Source organism: Scleropages formosus, chromosome 15 (genome assembly GCF_900964775.1).
Source record: "Scleropages formosus chromosome 15, fSclFor1.1, whole genome shotgun sequence".
NCBI lineage: Eukaryota > Metazoa > Chordata > Actinopteri > Osteoglossiformes > Osteoglossidae > Scleropages > Scleropages formosus.
In genome coordinates, this window is record NC_041820.1 from 21728991 (window position 1) to 21753290 (window position 24300).

At 41.7% G+C, this 24300-nt stretch overlaps 1 protein-coding gene across 1 annotated transcript in view; it reads right to left on the bottom strand.

Annotated features, from left to right (window-relative positions):
* ltk (leukocyte receptor tyrosine kinase) overlaps positions 1–24300 on the bottom strand; it is a 90347-nt gene that overhangs the window by 15296 nt on the left and 50751 nt on the right. The window contains exons 8-19 of the mRNA XM_018727403.2: positions 23952–24052; positions 18494–18654; positions 17582–17676; positions 14111–14209; positions 13499–13673; positions 11957–12107; positions 11601–11732; positions 10724–10880; positions 9812–9994; positions 7427–7525; positions 4674–4826; positions 3956–4066 (exon numbers count right to left, since the gene is read on the bottom strand). Of these exons, the coding sequence (XP_018582919.1) occupies positions 3956–4066; positions 4674–4826; positions 7427–7525; positions 9812–9994; positions 10724–10880; positions 11601–11732; positions 11957–12107; positions 13499–13673; positions 14111–14209; positions 17582–17676; positions 18494–18654; positions 23952–24052 (1617 nt within the window). The remainder of the gene's footprint in view (positions 1–3955; positions 4067–4673; positions 4827–7426; positions 7526–9811; positions 9995–10723; positions 10881–11600; positions 11733–11956; positions 12108–13498; positions 13674–14110; positions 14210–17581; positions 17677–18493; positions 18655–23951; positions 24053–24300) is intronic.

Below are 24300 nucleotides of genomic sequence, written 5' to 3' on the forward strand. Positions count from 1 at the left end.
AAAGCCTCTGGTGTCAAACTGGAGACGTGGAGGGCCACTGTGCTGTGCTGTGTTTTGCTAAACATGCCAGTAAATACATGTAGTAAGTAAATATTAGGCGTAATCGTGAGAATGAATCCTCCCATCTAAATGGGCTCTATCCAGCACCAGTAAAAATGTGTTCTGAAATTTGCAGTACAACAGCTTTCAAGGACTGGCATTTGACACTGTGGATATAAAGTAAGGGGAATTTAAATCATACTAACGGAGATGCTACAATGAACTCAAAATTCCTATATGTATGTCCAGGATATCCACACTCCATTAACAGTGACACAGAAGCGATGAAATAAGAAAAGGGGAGCAGAGAAAACTGATCCTACTGAGATAGAGAAGTCTGTTCAGCATCAAAGGAGTGAACGCCCAGAAAGTACACTGCACAAGCTTATTAGGAACACATGCTGACATGTGTCCGGATGAGAAGTCTTTATGCTTCTGGCCCTCTGCGCTCTCCAAGTGGGTGCAGGGGACTCACCCTCTGTGGAGACAGGCCCCATTCCCAATGCAGGTTGGTAGTTGGGAGGAATTTGAGGAATGCTGCGTAGAGGTCAAAGGTCCCCTGTGCTGGTGGGCCTCGGGTGCAGGCAGAGGGAAGGGGAGAGGCTCATGGCTGACTTAGGGGTGTATTCCAGGTATAGACTACCAGCCTGCATGGGGAAGATCTCAAGTGGAGATACATCATTAAATGCCTGAATGCTCCACCTTGTCTCCAATTATAGCAGACTCCAGTGTTATTACTCGATTATTTTGCCCCCACTCAACTTTTAATAAAAATTTTTTTGCTTTTCTTTGGCTGTTTAAACTCAAAGCTGAATGAAACAATAGTGTGCAGTGCAAAGAGGCCCATAGGGTCTGCAACATTTTTTCTCCATACGTGAATCTAAATGACTTTAAATCCATATAAAACAAAGCACTGATCACATGGTTTTCAATGTAAAAAGTAGTGTTTTGATAAAACAGTGGTTTAGGAAAATTTACTTACTCATCAAGGTGATATAATTTTCTAACCAAATTATATAAAATCATCTGAAACAGCTCAACAATTGAACTGGGTGCTGCATTTCAAATGTTTCTAGCTTCTACAATTAGCAACTTTATTGCCCGTATAAAGCATACTGGAATTGGTTGTGGTTCAGTGATAAACATGAAACACAATATAAAAATATACAGATAGTGAAAAGCAATAAAAATATACAAAAGTTACCATGTGTAAGTAAACAAAAACAGGACTGCAAACGGAAGCAGCAGTTCAAATAGACACTCTTGGCACATGCTTTGTACTGCTGTATGTGCTAGAAGTCTAACACTGCTCTGGAGTTAAATGCAGGCTTGAACCACTGTCAGTAGTTTACCAAGCACAGTAATCTGCAACTGTTATCCTCTCAGTCTCTTAGAACTCAGAAGGCTGGAGTGGCTAGGGAGAACTCTCAGAGAGAGATGAAGGAAATGCATATCTGAGTTTCAGCTGTCCAATATATGAAAGGCTCTTTTGTATTAATGCAATTTCTTATTTTCAAGCATCTATGCACTAGATCTGTTGCAGAGATCTCCTTCAGATGTGATGACATGAATCTTGCCTGAAGGTTTGGCAGCTGCAGGGCCCCCACAGAAGACAGTTTCCACTTGAATTTGCATTGTTATGAGTAATTTTTATTCAGTACAGTAGACAGTAAGTACAATATATAAATTCACAGCAAATTACAACCTGCGACACTGGTTTGAACCTGCAACATCTGTTCACCTCAGCATAGCTCCATAAACACAAAAGCCTAATGCTCAGTTTTCCCACTCAGCTCAGTTCTATGTTTTTCTCAGCTGAATAAACACTCAGTAATATTATGTGCTACATAGCAGGACCAAGGAAAGTTTACAGTGTGAGCCAGACTTTTTTTGGCATCTTGTGACAATTATGGCACCAGTTCCTAATTATAGAGCTAGAGTGGATAGAATGAGTTCTGAGAGTGCTCAGCATTGCAAGACAGACACGTGTCCTAAAGGCTGAATGATGAAACACCGGACTGGTCTGGATTCATTGCCAGATAACTAAATATTCCCTCACTTTTCTACCTTAATTGTAACAAAAATAAAAACATCAAGGTCACTTTGGCATCCAGACAATTCTGCTTCACAAACATTATAGCAGCAGTTTGTATATCACTCATTGGGGACTGCAAAATTGCTTTTGCAATTCCCAAGTTTGTTATCAAAACATATATATTAAAAATATAATTACAAAATTAATAGCAGTCTCATTATTAATTCCCTCATAATTTCTTAATTAATACTATGTCACCTTATTAGGCAAGAAAAATAATAATGATGCACTTAATATTAAAGCTACACTGTTTCTCCATCTTATCAAATACTAAATAAGAGGAGCATTAACATAGTGGTTGCAAGTTGTTTTTATTTTAATTTATGTAATCCACTCACAGTTCTTGATCTTCTTTAAAGATCACAAGATGACATGCAACCCTGATTCTACTTGTCTCTGAATTAAACATTGGGAAAAAAATGCAGCTTTCACTGCCTGACATCTTAGAGTGAACTGTCTTTGCTGAAATTAACAATAATAGTTTGAAGAATGAATCATAGCCCGCTTTGCAGAGCTTCTCATTAATTCTCCATAACCTCACATACCTTGCAGAATGACTGCTATTAATTTTAAACTCCAAAAGATTTTTCCAGTTTCCCACTTGACTTTACAGGCTCACATCTGGAGACTCCTCAGAAAGTATAAAGAGTACATATCTCTGGATTATTGTTTTTTTCTGAAACAACTATTTGGAAATAACATTTCATGGCAACTCATTCTATGAATATTTTATAGGAGAACCCCATTCATTTTATCAATATTTACATACACTGAATTTTTTTGTTGTAGGAAAATATAAATATTCATATTTATTTATGCATTAACATCTGTGGTCCAAAAATTTGGTTAGACCCATTCATTGTGTGCTGAAATGGCAGGTGAAAATGAAAATATTAGTCATAACTTTCAAATGAAAATTCACAGATTTAACTTCAATATTTTCCTATCTTTTCATCCAGTTATGCACATAAAATTGGGCATGGTATGTATTACAGGACATACATTACCATAATACAGTATAAATTACAGTATTACGGTAATGTATGTCCTGTAAGTACAAACATGGCAAGACATCAGCATAATATTTAACTAGGTCTAAAATGGCCATAGTTCTAATGTTAGTGAAGAAAGTCTTCTTAGGAATCATAGAGTGCAGGAATAGAAATGTTCACCTCCTAAGGAGATTGTGTTTTAAATGCTGTTAATTTTGTGGCCCATCTTGAGATTTAAGTGGTTTCAATAACTTTAAATGATAGGAAACCAGATTTGCCAGGTAAGCACACACACACACACACACACACACACACACACACACACACACACACACACACACACACATTTTCAGAACCGCTAGTCCCATACGGGGTCACGGGGAACCGGAGCCTACCCGGTAACACAGGGCGTAAGGCCGGAGGGGGAGGGGACACACCCAGGACGGGACGCCAGTCCGTCGCAAGGCACCCCAAGCGGGACTCGAACCCCAGACCCACCAGAGAGCAGGACCCGGTCCAACCCACTGTGCCACCGCACCTCCCCGCCAGGTAAGCATTGGTCCTTAAATATTGGCCTTAAAAAAGACCTATACTTCTCATACTTTAGACATTAACCCAGATTGTTTTGCTTTCATTCACACATCAGTAATATGTCATGTAAGATTTCTGTGTTCATCTAAAAGGCATATGGCACATTCTAGGGTTGTGGGTCAAAGTCATTAACTGATGTGATAGCAGGTGTGAAATCTTTAGCAAGAGGGTGGTGTGTCTCAGAGGCGGTGGAAGGTGGACGGCACAGAGCTCACGCAGAACTCAAAGAGTCTCTTACTGAGTGTGAGGCTGGCACAGGTGAGAATGATCCCCGTCACCACAGTACAGGCTACCACGGCCAGGATGAGGGACAAAGACAAATGACCCTTTTGACTGGAGCCTTGTGGCACTGTGAGAACAGAAAGTGACATGATTAGTATAGACTTAAATAGTTATTTAATTAAACTGCCAGGTAAAACATACAAAAATCCCAATTTACTGGACCAAGGCATTTTAATTATGTTAATTTAACACTAGTAAGGCTTGGCATTTTAGTGAATGTCAGTTATTACTCCTATCTATAATTTTAGCAATTAAAATAGAATATATTAAAATGAAGTTTGAGTTAAGCTTAAATGTGACAAATATGTGTTTTAATGTATCACTGCAGATTTGTCTGTTTGCTCCCCATAGACATGCACAAGAAGCAGTAATGCCAAATCACTTCTGCTCTTTTGTCTAGAAAACCTTACAAATGTTAGCCAAGTGTGGATTTCACTGGCTTATACTTCACATACTTATGAGAGAAGTGACCAAAGTGACCATTCAGTTGTGAACATGGTCTAAAAATGGAAATTGTAAAAGTGTACCATTATTGACCACAAATGACATTAACTTGATAACAACATCATTATTATCAGTACATCACAGTAACATGTACACCAGCACATGGAAAATATTATACCACCTATTTGAGGTTCTGCTAAATAGCTGCCAGGAGGCAGAAAATAACTCACCCATGCAGGTCATGTTATCGCTGGCCAGCACCTCTCCATTGTCACATATACACTGTGTGATCTTGGTCTCCTCATCCCTCTTGCAGCTCTGTGACTGGCAGTGGCTGCAGTTGAGGTGCACCTTGATCTCTGCCTCACCATGGCTCTCCATAGCTGAGGAGTGAGGAGATGTCATATAGTATTATATTTTGAAGATTGTACTATCAGGAATGAGTGTAGTTTTGCACAGACCAGGACATTAAGCTTGTGCAGGACATTGCCTGTAATTTGAACGTGCCCAAGGGCTTACCCATTGGGATTCAAACTACAAATAAGCGGAGACAGGGAGAAAGTAGGATGCTATAACCCATTTGCATGAGTCCATGATGATTTGTGAGGATATATGATCAATGGATAGCATAGCAGTAAGAGTTCTTGACTTCTACAGAAGGAAACCAAGTTCAGCTCCTGCTGCTGTTGTACCCTTCAACTGGAGAAAGGTTCTTACTCTAAACTACGCCAATAAAAATGAGCAGCTGTGTAAATGCATGAATTATTCAATTGGCTTAGTGAACAAACAACCTCATAGGTCATTGCTGAAAACTGTCAGCTACAGTTACTGAATAACTGCTATTAAATAATTAATTACTATTACTATTAATTACTACTACTAAATAATAATGGACTTTTCCCTACACCAAGCCACCACCTGGTTCCTTGACTTCATTCTTTCTTATTTCTTAAAGTCCTTCAATTTCACCCTTCATTTTACTCATATTAAGTTTATTAATTTAGCTCATGCTTTTCTCTACATTTACTCACTTAGCAGACACTTTTCTCCAAGGTGACTTATAATGGATACTATGTAGTGTTACCAGCCCACACACCTTTTCAACCAAGGTGACTTACACTGCTAGATACACTACTTACAATGGGTCACTCATCCATACATCGGTGGAACACTGTCACTCACACTATGGGTGAACCTGAACAGCATGTCTTTGGACTGTGGGAGGAAACCCACGCAAACACGGGGAGAACATGAAAACTCCACACAAACTGAGTAGGGATCGAACTCATGTTCTCTTGCACCACCCAAGCGCTGTGAAGCAGTAGCACTGCTCACTGTGCCGCTCTAAAACGACTTACGGTGTTAAGGCTACAATTGATCACCCATGGACAGGGTGGACGGCACTGCAGCAGAGCAAGTAGTGCTGCTGTCTTTGAGTGCCTGGGTGGTGTGAGAAGATCTGCGTGTGATCCCCACTCAGTCTGTGTGGCTTTCCTCTGGGTTCTCCAGTTTCTTCCCACACTCCAAAGACATGCTGTTCAGGTTCCCCATAGGGTGGGAGTGACAAAAAAGTGTGTTCCACTTTGGATGAGTGGCCCATTGTAAGTAGTATATCTAGCCATGTAAGTCACCTTGGTAAATAAGGTGTGTGGGCTGGTAACACTACATAGAGTTCATTAGAAGTCACTTTGGAGAAAAGCATCTACTAAATAAGTATAAATGTTGGGTAATTTTTTCCTAGAGCAATTTAGGTTAAGTACCTTGCTCAAGGTTACTACAGTTAGAGGTGGGGATTAAAGCTGCAACCTTTGAACCCAAAGACAGTAGCACTAACCACTACACCACTAGCTGTCCCAACACAGCTCCAACCTTTCCTGAGATTCATATGCTTTTCTCAAAAGTGATGCCTATAAAGCTAACCAGAACTGCTTCAAGAACAGGACAGCTGGTAGTGTAGTTAGAGCTACTGCCTTTGGATCTAAAAATTACAGGTTATTTAGGTTACAAAGGCTGCATGTTACTTCTGTCATTAATTCTTCACCTATCTATGGTTGTTCCCCATGTGGATTTAAAAGTCACCCATATTTCTGTCATGTTTGTGGAGGTGCAACAGACCCAAATGCAGGTGCACAGACTCACCAAATGCAGAAACCAAATAGGGGCAGGCAGGAGGTCTTTGATGAGCAAACATTTCTTTGAGGGTGATAGTTAAGAACCCAGGGAAACCCAGGGATGCAGTAAGCAAATACAGGAACAGGTAAAGCGCCATAACAACAGCCCACACTGGCCATATAAGCAGCAGGGTGCTCTAAGAGGTTTCACAACTGATAGAGGCTGGGTGCTGTGCTTTTATGCTCCTGTGCCCTGATCCGCTACAGGTTCAACCACTCTGTGCGGGGCCGTGACAATTTCACCACTAACCTTCTTCGAACCCACTCATCCAGAATTACAGGCCATTCTCCCTTTTCCTTTTCTTTCTGAAACCGCTTGTCCCATACAGGGTCGCGGGGAGCCGGAGCCTAACCCGGCAACACAGGGCGTAGGGCTGGAGGGGGAGGGGACACACCCAGGACGGGACGCCAGTCTGTCGCAAGGCACCCCAAGCGGGACTTAAACCCCAGACCCACCGGAGAGCAGGACCCAGTCCAACCCGCTGCGCCACCACACCCCCCCACCTTATCTTCTTATATTTCCCTAATTCATTACTTTCATTGCCACATTAATATAATTAACTTTTGCTGCTCATTTCAACTGCATACCAGAATAGTTGTTTACAACAAAACTTACAATTGAAAAGAATGTATTACACCAGACTGTCACCCCACATTCCATCACATAACAAGATCATTTGCCAAAGTCCCATGAGTCTATGAATTAAACAATAATTGGGGCTTTCCTTTTTTCGGTTAATTGAAATCAGGTGGGAAATCAGAGTCAAGGCTGCTTTGTTTTCAGTTGCGACATATAATGTAGGAAGCCTCACCTGCCAATGGTTGGAGGAAGATCTCCCCCCTGGGGTGTACGAAGGAGATACCATCTTGTCCACCTGCAGTCACATCATCAGTAGGGGCAGCATCCCCACCTAAAGTTTTGGTTTGCAGGTCAGAGTAGAATTAAATGAAAATCCATTTAACAAATACTGTATATACCGTGCTCTGCAAAAAGTACTTGCTCCTTTCCATTTTTCTCTGTTTTTGCAGCTCTCTGTTAGTTCTAATGCTATGTTATATATGAATGAAACCTGAGACCGGGAAAATATGATGCCAGTATTGTTTTATCTCAAATCCTTGGTGTGGAAAATATTTGAAAGTACAATATTGGGTGTTTAAAAAAAATGTAATTGCCTTCTAATTGGGGGCGCGGTGGTGCAGTGGGTTGGACCGCAGTCCTGCTGTCCGGTGGGTCTGGGGTTCGAGTCCCGCTTGGGGTGCCTTGCGGCGGACTGGCGTCCCGTCCTGGGTGTGTTCCCTCCCCCTCTGGCCTTACGCCTTGTGTTGCCGGGTAGGCTCCGGTCCCCTGTGACCCCCTAGGGGACAAGCGGTTCTGAAAGTGTGTGTGTGTGTGTGTGTGTGTGTGTGTGTGTGTGTGTGTGTGTGTGTGTGTGTGTGTGCGCCTTCTAATTTTATTCTGCCTAGTCAGAGTAATTAGTCAGCTGTATGACTCAAATCGGACTAGCACTATGCAATATAGTTTTACTGAAATTCCAACTGGCAGAATTCAAATTGGCAAACTATGGATTCAAAGAGGCAAATCATGCCATGCTTAAAGAAAATCTGGAGAAAAGTTGTTGAAGCCTATCAATCTGGATGGGGTTATACAGCCATTTCTAAAGCTCTGATCCATAGTCAGAGCCATACTTATGAAATAGTATAGTATACTATAGTACTTTTGAAATAGTATAGTATAAGTTTAGAAAACCGACAAATTTACATAGGAGTGGCCATTCTGCTAAAATCCTTTCAGAAGAAAATCATTTAATGAGCTAAAAAAAAAAATTAACATCCAAGGAATTGCAGGCCTCTCTTCACTCAAGTTAGTGTTCATGATTACACAAACTGTGCAAAGATGGGATACATGGGAGTGTTGTAAATGTCTGCTTGCCAAAAGGAATGTGAAAGCTTGCCTACAGTTCACCACAAAGCACTGAGATATCTCTCAAGGCTTCTGTAAGAATGTTCTTGCACTGATAAATCAGAAATAGAACTTCTTAGATGATATGGGTCCCATTAAGTCTGTTGGAACCCACACACACATTTTTAGAACCGCTTGTCCCCTATGGGGTCACGGGGAACCGGAGCCTAACCCGGCAACTCAGGGCGCAAGGCTGAAGGGGACACACCCAGGATGGGACGCCAGTCCGTCGTAAGGCACCCCAAGCGGGACTCGAACCCCAGACCCACCAAAGAGCAGGACTGTGGTCCAACCCACTGCGCCACCGCAACCCCTATGACAAAAACAGAAAAAACTAAATTAAAGCATTGGAAAGGTCTAGTGAAATGCCTGACCTGAATGCAAGTGAGATGTTGCGGCAAGAATGAAAAAAAAAAAAACACTTTTTGTTGTAAAAGCCTGCAAATGTTGCTGAGATAAAGTAGTTTTGCATTGAGAAGTAAGCCACAATTCCTCGACTATGATGGAGACCCTGATCTACAGCAACAGGAAGCATTTAGTTGCAGTCAGTGCAGTTAACCAGTGGTCAGCTGTAACCATTTATTGACTAAGAAAGAGCATTAATTTTTTCACACCTAAGATGCACATTTCATTCTTCCACACCAAGACAATGACATGAAAACAATACTGGTGTTACTTTTACTTTCTGGGGCTCCATTCTAACATTAGGAGAACTGACAAAAAAATCTGATGAAACTGAATGCCAAAAAGTTGAAAGGATCATATGACCTTATTTGGACTTTAAATTGAAAATACAGTCCTAAAGTTACTTGACCATGAAAAAGTATGGTTGGCATGAATTCATCAAAGAAATAAATCACAGATTAACTCAAAACAAGCACTAAACACTATACAGAACATGATGCACAGTGAGGTGCTTGATATGTTTTCAGTAACCAGACAGCAAACACATTACACTGTAGAAAGCTGAACAAGCACTTATTTTATTTGATCCAATACAATATTCTTATAGGGCATAATAAATCCACAAGTATTAATTTCTCAGCAAAGACCTGCTGGAGCCATATAAGCACTAGAGAATTTCAGGGGATCCTGGGAAAGTTTGCCAAAGTTTGTGTCTGTTCTGAAACAATGACCAAGATGAGCGTCTGTATGAATGCTTTCCAATAAGATGACATTTTTAAATCAATTGGTGTATGTTACATTCTGTGTGTTTCTCAATGCATGGGCAGGGTACCTCTGTATCCACCACCACCTCCTCCAGCAGTGCAGGCACCTCCACCACCACCAAAGCCCCCAAAAGTAGCCCAAGCCAGTTTGGACAATGCTTGGGGACAGGATGATCCCCCCTCTGCCCCTTCATGAAGAGATTTCCCAGCCCATGGGAAGTTGGCTCTGTCCTTCCAGCCACCGCCTCCTCCTTCAAGAGACAGCAGTGACGTCCAATTTATCAGTCCTATCTTCTCAAAATGGGTCAGTAAGCTTTATTTGGATTGTTTTGGTCTGTAGGAATAACCAAGGATGCCTCTTCTGTCGAATAGTTTCATTCTATCTTGGTCCTCTGATGCTTTTTTGACAAGGGTTGAAAGGCTGTATCAGAATTCATTGTGTGTGTCTATCTACTCCAGACAGGCAAAGCAAAATTCATTCCTCTCTAGATGCTGACTTCTTGAAATAGGCCCATGTATTTATGCATCATTTTGTTCAGGCTGACAACCCAACAGGCTAAAGCATTGTCATAAGGGAAATACGTGATAGGTTCTTCTAAAAGTGTCTAAAAGGGGTTGGCGGGCAAGGGTAAACGTGTTTAAATAGTGTCCAAAATGATTAAGAACAATTCTGCTGTTCTACACTTGTCCCTGTTATTCCCCTATGTCAGCTGTTCAGCAAGTAAATGGCTTGTGTCTGACACCTTACAATTTCCTATGTACTGAAATATTTAGACAAATGAAGCCTTCCTTAAAGAGTGCAAGCAAGGTATTTTGTCCAGTAAAGTACAACAGCAGTTCCTTCCCTTGGATTTGGTTGAACTGCATGTTATTCATAAATTACACCCTATATATAACCCGATACAAGTTTAAAACTATGAACTGGCAGACCTGCCTTAGACATGCCAAAGTAATAAGTATGGTAATGAAAAGTGGCCAACCTGCAGCCCCCGTGTTGCCATTAGTCCCCAATGCCGCAGTGTCGTTTTCATACAGCTCTAGAGGAATGTCATCTAAACTTCTTTCAAAGTCCTCCAAGTAAGACTTTCCTCCACCTCCAGCAGCAATCAGGAGGGGCACCATGACTCCATTCTCAGCCTACGAATGGAAACCGGAGAAAACTGTGACTCTCAGGTTAATGAGAAACACAAATACACCTCCAAAAGAAATTGGCTGGTACATTGAAGATTGAGAAGTTTAGCCAAATGTGACTAAGAAATCTTTGAAAGCACTCTTACAGCTCACAAGGTCCTGCTGTGCTGAAAAATCTAAAAGATAAACATTGCTGTAGAAATAAAATTCAAATCTACAAATTCTTTATGACAAACTATGTCCTTCATACTTGTCAGAAATTCTTATTTTTTTATCTTAACACTTGTTAAACTAGTTTTGGTCTAAAAACCAAAGCAGAGCTCTAGAGCACAATTTAGCATGAACTTGTGCCAAATACTTTATTTACTTTCTTAAAAAAATACAGACCTTTTTATTTATGCTGCATGTTAATTATCAAAACAAAAGTCTGCATCTTTAAAAACCTTGGAAATACCCTTTATTAACATTTTATTATCGTGATCATTATTCTCAATTTCTGCAGAAATCCGTATTACTACTTCTAAAAGCCAGATGTTTATCTGAAAACTAACAACCTCTGATGTGACAAATTAATCTCGCAAAGCCTTTGCAACCATTTTTGAACCTTTTAGAACACTGTCCAGATCTCCCCAGGAGCAATTTTTTGTCCAATTTATTTTTTTAAACTTGAAAAGTTAAAGTAGCTTTAAAGCAAATAATAACAGTGAATGTACACCAGCAATATACCCGGTAGATATAGGTGGCTCCTCCACCACCACCTCCACCTCCAGCCCACTCCACCGTTGTCTTGTCCCCTCTGAGGCCATCTTCAATTATAGAGGACTCACCCAGACAGATGTTTTGAGTCATTCTGTTCCTCTAAAGAAAATGGCAAACACTAAAGTGAGATTTTAGGCAATTTACTTCTGTACACAGTGGCCACAAAGTCCCTAAACATGCTAATAAATCTTTATTAGAAAATGTTTGTACGCTCTCTTCCATTCTTCAACATACATATATTTTAATGTTTTCCCATATTCTACTAAATCTCTTCCATGAAACAAATGAAACAAGGTGCGTTGCCTCCAACAATCTGTACTTACTCCTGGACAGGCATCTTCCCCCTGTTGTCCAACCAGGATATAGATGATATCTCCCTTCTCCAAGGGAAAGATGGCAGAAATGAATACTCCGTGGGAGCGCTTATTGTGGTTCTTTGCCCCCTTGCCTCCAGCTGCCCCATAAGCGGAGATCCTGGGGGTGGGTAAAAAGAAAACTAAACAAAACAATACCTACACATAAATGCACACAAAATAAATTCAGTTCAATTCAATTTATTTTTACAGAATTGCTCTTCTCATGCAGTGACACAGTTAACCTACACTTTTTTACTTTTAATAAAAATTAATGAGGTTTTGCTAAAATGCAAGCATTTAGCATTCATATAAACTGGCACTGAACTGAGGGTTGTTGCATAACAATGAACCAGTGCTACATGAAAATAATAAACAGACTGTTTAGACATAATGAGCTGATGAGCCAAAATTAAACACAAACCCAACAGGGACACACTCACATTTTGAAACCTCAGTTATATGGGAATGAGTCTGGCAAAAACACACATGGAAAAAGTTTATAATTAGAATCATACGTTAGGTGGCTCAGCTGACTGTGTCCGTATCACAAAGAATTCAATAAAATTGGACTGATGTAGAAAAAACAGGAAATGCGTTTCAATAGATATATGTTCTCCAGGATCACCCAAGTAGGCTGAAAAGTCCAGCGGCATGGAAGTAAACAGAATCCTGTGACTAAGATGGCTGTTATGCTAAAATATATAAAAAGTCATAAGCTTCAGCCAAAAGGCTACAGGGGGAAGAATAGGGGGATTGTATAGATGTGAAGTAATTTCCAGGGGCCGCGGCTGAAGAGAGTATGTATGGTTTGAGAGTGAATCCATTGAATCTTTGTCACTGAAGAAAAAGAAACTTATTACTACATGATTCCTTTGTTAAGGTTGTTTGCTTTCCATAAGGTGCAGAGGATCATGACAATTATGGTAGTGTTAACAGCCAAATGTGACTCCTTGGTGCTGTGTGTACCAAGTGCCTATGTAGCTCACAGCAAGATACTTGGGACATTCTCATTTTCTTCCCCTCTTATGTTAAAAGATCTTCAGCTCTCTTCTGCCATGTGGTTCTAATTCAAGTTTTGGAAAAAACAAAATTTTGCAAGGAAAATATTACACCAAATTCCTGGCAACCCCAATCTACAACCATGTACAAGGTGTATAACCACTCACTGACCTTCATGCTGTTTTCCACAAACCCACCACTACCCTATTTCCATTTCTCTTGTTCAAAAGTGTCAACAACCTTGCTCGACAGTAGCTGTGAGCCCTCCTTTGGACTCTAAGCCAAGATGGAAAGTACACTGAAGATTCACCCAACATCAAAATGTAAAACTTACAACTCCAGGACTCATTTTAGTATTAAACTTTTAATTTCCTCAGCCAGCTATTTCAGTGCTAACATCCACTGCAGACTCTCACTGTGGTTACTAGTGACTGCAACATAACCCGATAAGTTAAATGTAAATGTAAAGGCTGACTGGCTTATGCAGGGAGTCTTGACTCTGGTACCAACATGTAGTGGTTGGTGGCTGGAACCCTCCACATCTGCACACCCCTGAGTGGACCTTCCTTGCCCACAGTCACGCTGACATTGGTATTGCGGTAGGCACTGTCACACTGAGCTTGAGTGGGCCCTTGGGGCCCACTGGCACCACAGGAGGTAAACCACCAGGTCATGTAGGGCACCTCTGAGAAAAAGAAGGCATGGGGTAGAGAGAAGGGTCAAGAAGGACACAGTAGTGAAATACTTCAGTTCATCTTCTGAGAGGAAAGGTACTGGTTAAGCAAAGATTACAAGGCAGTGTTACCTGTGTGATTCAAGTATAGCAGAACAACAAATGTAAGGCAGTTTTGGAAACAGTGGCCTAGGGATTTAAATAGTGAAACATTTGGGTCTGAAATAAGGTGATGCTTCAATATTTTTTATGCTGCTTAATAGACCCTGCCAGTATGTTACAGTTTATTACATGGAAGAAAAAATAAACTGAGTTAAAAATAATAGAAAATGTTTTTCTCTTGTCCATAGTAATAGGCAATAAAATTATAGCGTTTCTTCAGAATAAATAACCTTTATTCCTTACGCATATTAAACATACGTAATTTTGTTTCCTAGTGTGACACATACCTGAAGCAGATGGTTCTGGTAGTGGACTGAAGAAATTGAAATAATTGAATTTGTCCACATCATGTGAAAATCTGTGTCTAAGGTATGCTGGCCTCTGATCTTGGATAGAAAAGGAAAAAAAATCTTTCATAGAACAGAAACCTTTAGCTCTTGTTCACACACACACACATTTTCAGAACCGCTTGTCCCTTACGGGGTCACAGGGAACCGGAGCCTACCCGGTAACACAGGGCGTAAGGCCGGAGGGGGAGGGGACACACCCAGGACGGGACGCCAGTCCATCGCAAGGCACCCCAAGCGGGACTCGAACCCCAGACCCACCAGAGAGCAGGACTGCGGTCCAACCCACTGCGCCACCGCACCCCCCTAGCTCTTGTTCACTTAACCATATATTTCATCTTATAGGATAAGATAAGATAAAACTTTATTCATCCCGAAGGAAATTCTTGTGCCAGAGATTGCTCAAACAGATTAACCACAACAGTTAAACATAAAAGTTAAAAAAAAAAAAGTACACAAAGTAAGAAATCAAAGTGGAAGGTAGAAAGTGACACAGCACATGATATTACACCTTATATTACATTATTATATTAAAATTTAAAAAGAATTTAAAAATGGTTATATTGCTAGTGGGGGGCGCAGTGAGTTGGACCAGGTCCTGCTTTCTGGTGGGTCTGGGGTTCGAGTCTCGCTTGGGGTGCCTTGCGGCGGACTGGCGTCCCGTCCTGGGTGTGTCCCCTCCCCTTCTGGCCTTACGCCCTGTGTTACCGGGTAGGCTCCGTGACCCCGTATGGGACAGGTGGTTCCGAAAATGTGTGTATATTGCTAGTAATGTTGAAAGAAGTAATGATATTATTAAAGAAAGGCCAACAGTTCATATATTAATTTCACATTTACTTATTTAGCAGACACTTTTCTCCAAAGGGACTTCCAGTGGATACTATATACTGTCATCAGCCCACACACCTTATTCACCAAGGTGACTTACATTGCTGGATACACTACTTACAATGGGTCACTCATCCATACATCAGTAAAACACACTCTCTCAATCACTCACACACTATGGGTGAACCTGACCAGCATGTGTTTTGACTGTAGGAGGAAACCCACACAGACATGGGGAGAACACGCAAACTCCACACAGACTGAGCAGGGATCAAACCCATGTCCTCTTTCACCACCAAGGTGCTGTGAGACAGCAGGGCTACTTGCTGTGCCACCCACATACACATTTGATTTTTGAGACTTTCTAGATAACAAGATGCTTTGGCTGACTAAGGAATGCAAATGGTAATGCAGACATGATTAAAACCCTACTTGAAAGTCTTGAATGTTGAATATAACCAATAGAGTTTATGATTAATAAGCCCTGATCTGTGTGACACAGTTACAGATAAAGATAAGCCGGAATTCCCCACCTCAGAAACCCAAGTTTTGCACATTCGCATAGGTTGACCTCCTGAGGAAAATTATGTCACTGAGTTCAAGGTGGCCCTCTAACATTCCTACAATTCTTTTAGCAAGCCCAGGCTATCAATAACGTTTATTATAATCCGCCAGGGTATGGGATCCATTTAGATGGTGGTTCTCTGTGTCGGCAGATAAATGGCAAAATGTGCGTACTGTCAGTACTCAGCCCTCAAGAGTCCATGGGAATTGTGGGTAGAAGGCATGTCAACTTTAAACCTTTTTAAGAAGCAATTATGAACAGTTAAAAGTGGTTAAGCCTCACATTTACATAAAGTCACTAATGCTACACTGCTGAACTCCACTCCATACAAAAACTTCTGATACTGATATGTGCTACTTTCTTCAACAATTATTGTCCAAGGTATCAATTTATAAACAGAAAAATATGTAAAAAGGTAGATGAGGCTCATCTATTATCATGGATTAATGATAATGATTAAATGGTTTAAATTTTTCTGTACGAATGGGATGGGGTTAAAGCGTTGTGGACCAACGCTAACCACTCAAAGACCTTCACTATAAAGCTTCATTTGTCCCATTATGAACTCATGTTTTGTGATTTTCTTCACTGAACTAAACTCCCTACACACACTGGCTGAAACCATTTGACCCAAACAAGGTTGCAGCAAACTAGAACCTAACTGGGGAACAAAGGGCACAAGGCTGAAGCGGGAGAGGACACACCATGGACAGGACATCAGTTCACCACAAGGCACCCCAAGCAGGACTTGAACCCCAAACCCACTAGACAGCAGCACCCAGCCAAACCCACTGTGCCACTCTGCCTGCTAGATGCCCTATAGTCATAAGCAAATCTTCACAACATATTACTGTAACACACACTACAGACAACCTTTGCTTTAAGCCAGTTCCATCCTGGATGTGTCCCTTCCCCCTCCAGCCTTACACCCCCTGTTGCCGGGTTATGCTCTGGTTCGCCATGACGCTGGTTGGAACAAGCGGCTTCAGGAAATGTGTGTGTGTGTGTGTGTGTGTGTGTGTGTGTGTGAGTATCTATATAATGTAAATTTACAAAATGCTTTCTTGTACCACAGCCTGCCTCTTGTAGATCTCTGCTTGGATAACTAACTACCACCTTCAACTGAACTTCTGTAAAACTGAGATTTTTCACCTGCCAGCTGGTCTGTCTTCCTATAGTGAACTCTTTGAAAATGGACAACTTGCTCATTTTGCCTACCTCATTAGTTAAGAACCTGGGAGTTATAATTGACTCAAGTCTGTCTTTTTCCTAGCATGTCAAAGCCACAACCCCCATCCTGCAGATACTTTGTGCATAACATCTGCAGGATCCACCCCATCTCACCAATGCTACACAACTCCCCGTCCAGGCCAATATGATATCTCGCCTGGACTACTGCAACTCTCTGTCTTGCCTTTCCCCTCTACCATCAAACCTGTCCAGCTTATATTGAACGCTGCTGCATAAGTTGTGTCTGACCTGCCGAAGCGTTTCCATATACCAATCCTCCTTGTCTCTCTCTGTTGGCTTCCTGGAGCTCACTCTGGTTACGGCATGCAAAAAAAAAAACTCCTGCATTTCTGCCTACTTGGTGGTCCCACCTACAAGAGGTCCAAATTATAAAGCACAAAGGTTTGCTGAACTGCTGAAGGGTCTAAAAACCCATCTCTTTTCGATTCACTTCTCCCCCGATCTCCTTTGTGCTTGATAAATGTGTACTATGTTATCTGTTTAATAATTTAAAAAAAAAAACTGTATATTGAGTTTGTGTTATGCCTACTGGTTTATAGAGAGGTATGGGATAAATTGATGGGTTTGAAGAATCACATGTCTGCCTCCAGATCTCTCCTTCCTTTGGTGTAATGTGCTTTTGTGTTTTTCTGAGATATATGTTACTTTGGAGAAAATAATTTCCTAAATGTATAAATGTAAATTTAAAACAATTTAATGTTTCTGATCATAAACAAATGACACAACAATAAAGTGGAAAACAAACATCACAGAAAGCTCTGAGTTACCTGTTTCAAAACAGGAAACTGCAAAGGTGACCTGATCCAAACCTATGTCTGCTATGGAACCTGTTCCCCAGTGGGCCTTAACACTAAGGTGGAATCTGAAGGAAAAGAAGAGCATATGAAACTGAATAGATCACTACTCCTCTGTGAGGTCAGTTCACCTTTCCAGCATAATAATAGTATACAGTGTATTTATTTTTTAAAAAGCCCCTTTTTGTTTGAAAATTTTTTTAATTTAAACATTACTATTATTACACTACATTTTCAAGATTGACAGAATATTGTTCTGGTGTGTGTTTAACCTTGCAATCACTGCACACATTGTATAACCTCTAAAAAAATCTAGCAAAATCTGCACAAAATATATGCAGCAAATGTGAAATCCAGAATATGATGTTTGTACTCCTGATCAATTTAAGTTTGCATTACAAACACCGATATTAGATCAATGCCAGGAAAACTGTACTCTCAGATTTTTAAAAACTAATTTTCTTCTAAAATTAAAAATGTTCTTTTATACCTATTACTGCATCAAAATGCTGTTTTACACTCAAGTCACTTTGATTTATTTTATTGGGTGATACAATAAATAGCTGTTATTTTCGTTTAAAACACATACACAGATTATTTGCATTTGTATTTTAAACTTTTGACATATACCTTGTATATTAGTGTATTTTCCTTAATTATGTTTGTTCAGTTACACTATTACAATGTTTTTTGTGCTTGTATATTCATGCATATTTGAATATAGATGTAATGGTGATCAGATGAATGAAATCATTTGTGCTTGCTTACACCTGATGGGCAAAATTATCAGAATGTGTTCTCTTACATTGCAGAAGGTGTCATGGACACTGTATTGCAGAATACTGAGAGGCACAGAAATGAAATTAAAACAGGCAGATGCAGTACCTATCTGAGACATGGGAAAGCTCCAGTGTGGTGTCCTGCCAGCTGTCTCTCACTTGCTCGGTCCTTTTCCTGATAAAGGGTACCATGACAGTTCCATCCGTCTCCACAGACACCAACAATGTACCATTGAACTCTCCATAGAGATATAGGGAGAAGTGGATCTAGATTTCAGCAAACAGACAGAAACATGAGGTACTTACAGGACTCTTTTGACCTGCTGAATATACCTTTACATTCAGGTTGTGTACATAATTAATGACTTTACTATGGTTCAGGGCTTCAGTTGATGCTGTTTGCTAGCATTAACATCATATGGCAATTCCAGAACACAAGTGATAGCATGAGTTTGTTACAGTCTCACAATTCATACTCTGATGAAACTGCATGTCATTCTTGAATTGTAGAAGTGTTGTTCAAATTAGTGTTGTTCAGTTGTTCAAATTAATGAAATTTTAAGTCAGTCTCTAAATAGCAATGTTTACAAGCATCAAAGTACAGACACCCCTCTACTAACGTAAATTTGACTTACATAAATTCTGATTTACGTAAAATGGCATACACATTGTTTGTAGATAGCACTTTTATTTTACAAAAACATCTGAAATATGTTAAACGTAAGTCAGCGTAGCCAGAGAAGGCAGGAAGCTGCATCTTCCCAGTTCTTGCGTGTTTTGAGCAGTGAATGTATCTCCTTTTGTTAGTGCAGTGCTTTTTTCAGATATTTTTTGCCGTTTTCATTATTCACCATGCCTGATGGTAAATGTGCACTTCAAGGATTCACTTGCTGGTGAATCTCTGTCCAGTTTTAAAAAGGGTTTTCAGACACCTCTTCCGGACTCACTTCAACGATGATCTACTAAGTTCATATCACGTATAAACGTTCATGCATTATAACTTTGAGATTATGTTGTTATACAATGGATAAACCTTCACGCAACTACTCCTGTAATGTAATGTAAATTGTTATAAAATGTTCACAGATGTTTATGTATATATATTAAAAAAAAAATTCCCCACTCGCCCCCTTTTGCAGGCGGTCTTACTCCTTCAAGCTCGGGTCCTCTACCAGAGGCCTGGGAGCTTGAGGGTTCTGCGCAGTATCTTAGCTGTTCCTAGGACCGCGCTCTTCTGGACAAAGATCTCAGATGTTGTTCCCAGGATCTGCTGGAGCCACTCTCTCAACTTAGGGGTCACAGCCCCAAGTGTTCCGATTACCACGGGGACCACTGTTGCCTTCACCTTCCACATCTTTTCTAGCTCCTCTCTCAGTCCTTGGTATTTCTCAAGCTTCTCATGTTCTTTCTTTCTGATGTTGCCATCGCTTGGGATGGCAACATCTATCACTACGGCTTTCTTCCACTGTTTGTCCACCACTACTATGTCCGGTTGGTTAGCCATTACCAGTTTGTCAGTCTGGATCTGGAAGTCCCACAGGATCTTAGCTTGGTCATTCTCGACCACCCTTAGGGGTGCATCCCACTTTAATCCTGGGACTTCCAGCCCATACTCGGCACAGATGTTCCTGTACACTATGCCAGCCACTTGGTTATGGCGTTCCATGTATGCCTTGCCTGCTAGCATCTTACACCCTGCTGTTATGTGCTGGATTGTCTCAGGGGCATCTTTGCACAGCCTGCACCTGGGGTCCTGCCTGGTGTGGTAGACCCCGGCCTCTATTGATCTTGTACTTAGAGCTTGTTCCTGTGCTGCTATGATTAGTGCCTCTGTGCTGTCTTTCAGGCCAGCTTTGTCTAGCCACTGGTATGATTTTTCGATATCAGCCACTTCTTCAATCTGCCGGTGGTACATACCGTGTAGGGGTTTGTCCTTCCATGATGGTTCCTGTTCTTCCTCGTCCTCCTTCTCGGGTTTCTGCTGCCTGAGGTATTCACTAAGTATCTCATCAGTTGGGGCCATCTTCCTGATGTAGTCAAGGATCTTTGTTGTTTCATCCCGGATAGTGGCTCTGACGCTCACTAGTTCTCGGCCTCCTTCTTTCCGCTTAGTGTACAGCCTCAGGGTGCTGGATTTGGGGTGAAACCCTCCATGCATTGTCAGGAGCTTCCTTGTCTTGATGTCAGTGGCTTCTATCTCCTCTTTTGGCCAGCTTATTATGCCAGCGGGGTATCTGATGACCGGCAGGGCGTAGGTGTTGATAGCCCGGACCTTGTTCTTTCCATTCAGCTGACTTCTCAGGACTTGCCTTACTCTCTGCAGGTATTTGGCGGTTGCTGCTTCCCTTGCGGGAGGCGTGGTGGCGCAGTGGGTTGGACCGGGTCCTGCTCTCTAGTGGGTCTGGGGTGAAAGTCCTGCTTGGGGTGCCTTGCGACAGACTGGCGTCCCATCCTGGGTGTGTCCCCTCCCCCTCCGGCCTAACGCTGTGTTGCTGGGTAGGCTCTGGCTCCCTGTGACCCTGCATGGGACAAGCGGTTCAGAAAATGTGTGTGTGTGTGTGTGTGTGTGTGTGTGTGTGTGTGGCCTCTTCATGATTCCCATGCACCTGTGGGATTCCAGGGTACTTGTAGCTGTCCTCAACATCTGCTATGTTGCCTTCTGGTAGTACAATCCCCTCAGTTCTGACTACCTTCCCTCTCTTTGTTACCATCCGGCTACACTTATCCAGTCCGAATGACATTCCGATGTCATTGCTGTAGATCCTGGTGGTGTGGATCAGGGAATCGATGTCTCGTTCACTCTTGGCATACAGCTTGATGTCATCCATGTAGAGGAGGTGACTGATGTTTACTCCATTCCGTAGTCGGTATCCGTAGCCAGTCTTGGTGATGATCTGGCTGAGGGGGTTCAGGCCTATGCAGAACAGCAGTGGGGACAATGCATCTCCTTGGTAGATGCTGCACTTGATGGTGACTTGTGCAATTTGCTTGGAGTTGGCCTCTAGGGTTGTTTTCCACTGCCCCATTGAGTTCCTGATGAAGGCTCTTAGTGTCCTGTTGATCTTGTATAGTTCTAAACATTCCAGGATCCATGAGTGAGGCATCGAGTCATAGTCTTTCAATCCATAGTCAATCCAGGCGGTGCACAGGTTGGTCTGTCTGTTCTTGCAGTCTCAAGTGACTGTTCTGTCTACCAGTAGCTGGTGCTTTGCTCCTCTGGTGTTTCTACCAATTCCTTTCTGGGCCCCACTCATGTATTGAGCCATATGCCTGTTCATCTTAGCCGCTATGATACCTGAGAGCAGCTTCCATGTTGTGCAGAGGCAGGTTATCGGGCGATAGTTGGATGGGACTGCTCCTTTCTGGGGGTCCTTCAGGACCAGGACTGTCCGGCCTTCTGTTAACCATTCAGGGTGGGTCCCATCCATTAGCAGCTGGTTCATTTGTGTTGCCAGGCACTCATGGAGTGCAGTTAGCTTCTTTAGCCAGAAGGCGTGGATCATGTCAGGGCCTGGTGTTGTCCAGTTCTTCATACTTGAGACTCTTTCTTGGATGTCTGCCACTGTGATGATTACTCGATCCTGTTCAGGGAGGTTGCTGTGGTCTGCTCTTAGAGCCACTAGCCACTGGGCTTTGTTGTTATGTGATGCCTCCTTCTCCCATATGTTTTTCCAGTATTGCTCAGTCTCCAACCTTGGTGAGTCTGCTCTCATGTTATTACCCTGCCACTGAGAGTACACTTTGGATGGTTCTGTGGAGAACATCTGGTTTATTCTTCTGCCCTCTATCTCTCTTGTGTACCTCTTCAGGTGGTTAGCCAAGGCTGTGAGTCTTTGCTTGGCAGTTTCTAAGGCCTCAGGTATAGACAGCTTGCTGTACTTCTTAGGCAGGGTCTTCATCACGCCTTTCTGCAGTTCCGATAGCTGGCTAACTTCCCTTCGTGCTACCTTGATCTTGGCCTCAAGCCTTCTTTTCCATGGAGGATACTGCTTCTTATGCTTGGTATTCATCTTATATCCAAGCATCTCAAGGATCACTGTTACTGTGTTGTACATCAGCTGGTTGGTCTCAGTGATGGTCACAGTAGGGATTGTTCGTAGTGCTGCATTCACATCTTCTAGTAGACTTTCAGTAAGTACTTCACTTGGTCTTGGTAATCGGCCACAGGGGCTCCAGGTGTCCTTCTTAACCATGATCTTATCTCTTAGGTCACCTACTCTTGCATTCAGCTTACAAGGGCTCATTGTTCTTGGGGCTTGGTACCCAATCTTGGAGTGTGGGGATGATGATATCTCCCCCCTGACCTGTTGTCCTGGCTCCCCCTTGCCGCAACATTTGTGTTGTACACCATCAATCTCTAGTTGTGATAGCAGTTGTTTCTTGCGGATGTTGGAACACTGAGCTACTAGTTGTTTAGGCATTAGTCTTGATGTTGGGTTTTGAAGTATCCATAGGTCCCACATCCTCTTCATGTAACCCCTTTCACTGGGGTTACTTGTGTAGTAGCATTCCAACAGTTCCCTATTCTCATCTCTTGTCCGTGCATGCCTTGTTATAGTTCCAGTAGCCCACTTATCGTCAGTATGTCCTGGTTCCCCAACATCTGGCGCAGACCTTGTTAATCCGGGCGATGTCTGAGCCGGCATGACTCTCTTTGTTTGTTTCGCTCTCATATCGAGGTAGGCAGAGCCAAGCATAAGGAGGTCTTGCCTAAGGACCCCCTACTGGAGGTAGGCCATGACCAGGATATATATATAAAGAAAATACCAGGAAGGAATTGTCGATATTCGGATAAAGTTTTAAACAGCTACTCGTGTGATGTACATCAATTCATATTGTGGAAAGAAACAAAGTAACTGTACTTAAGAATCACGCATCTGCATCTAAGTCGTTCTTTCTGCTAATGTAATGTACACATTGTATTTTCTATTGGGATGTACATCGCTCTGGAGACAAGCGTCTGCTAAATGAATACATGAAAATGTATGGAAAACGAGAACCGTCTTGCAACCATACAGCAATCAATTTGGATATGAAACTGAAAATTATAAGGAAGTATGAAGGTGGACAAAGATCTATAGCACGGGAACCAGGATTAGCTGTATCAACTATAAATATGATAGGATGCTGCACGTATGAAGGGCCATGTGAAAGGAGCAGCTAGCATGAAAACAACAATAATAATGAAGAAACCTCAAGGTGCAATAACTGAGATGGAAAATGATTTTATGTTGAATGGTATGGGAGGAGGGGGAATCTGACATACGTAACTTTTGACTTACATTAGGGGTTGAAGAATGATCGATTTGCATAAGTCAAGGGGTGTCTGTACTAAGGTACCAAGACAATCAACTGCATCTGAAATTGTGCTATATGTTTTACTCCAAGGATTAAGTAATTGTTAATATCCAATATTGTCCTTAACATCTTCACAAAGCCCAAGCTAAGGTGCCGTTTTTTTCACGAAAGATTGTTTTGGTAGTTTTTCCAATGCAACTTTAAAAAAATGTCTATATCTTATGAAAACTGTCTATCTTACAGATGTGTTTGTCAGCACGTCTCACCTGGCAAAGACGACTCTGGTCCGTTAATGATAAAGGTGGACTTTGCACCACAGCCATGCCACCAGTAGTATTATCCCTCACTCTCAGGAGCAGGAAGTGTCCTAAGAATTAAGAAAAACACAAATCAAAGTTGAGGCAGACAACATTTTGAGTTTTAAACACAAACCTCTCAACTCCAAAGCCACTAATTATGTCTTGCGAGAACTGTAATCACTTCCAAGAACAGGTCTAGGTTGTGATGATTTAAACAAAATGGATCATTTGAAAAACACAATGTATAAAAATAATTTTTTGTGACTAAAAAATATCACTTCAGTTCAGTTTCTTAAATTGAAAGCTAATCTAGCCA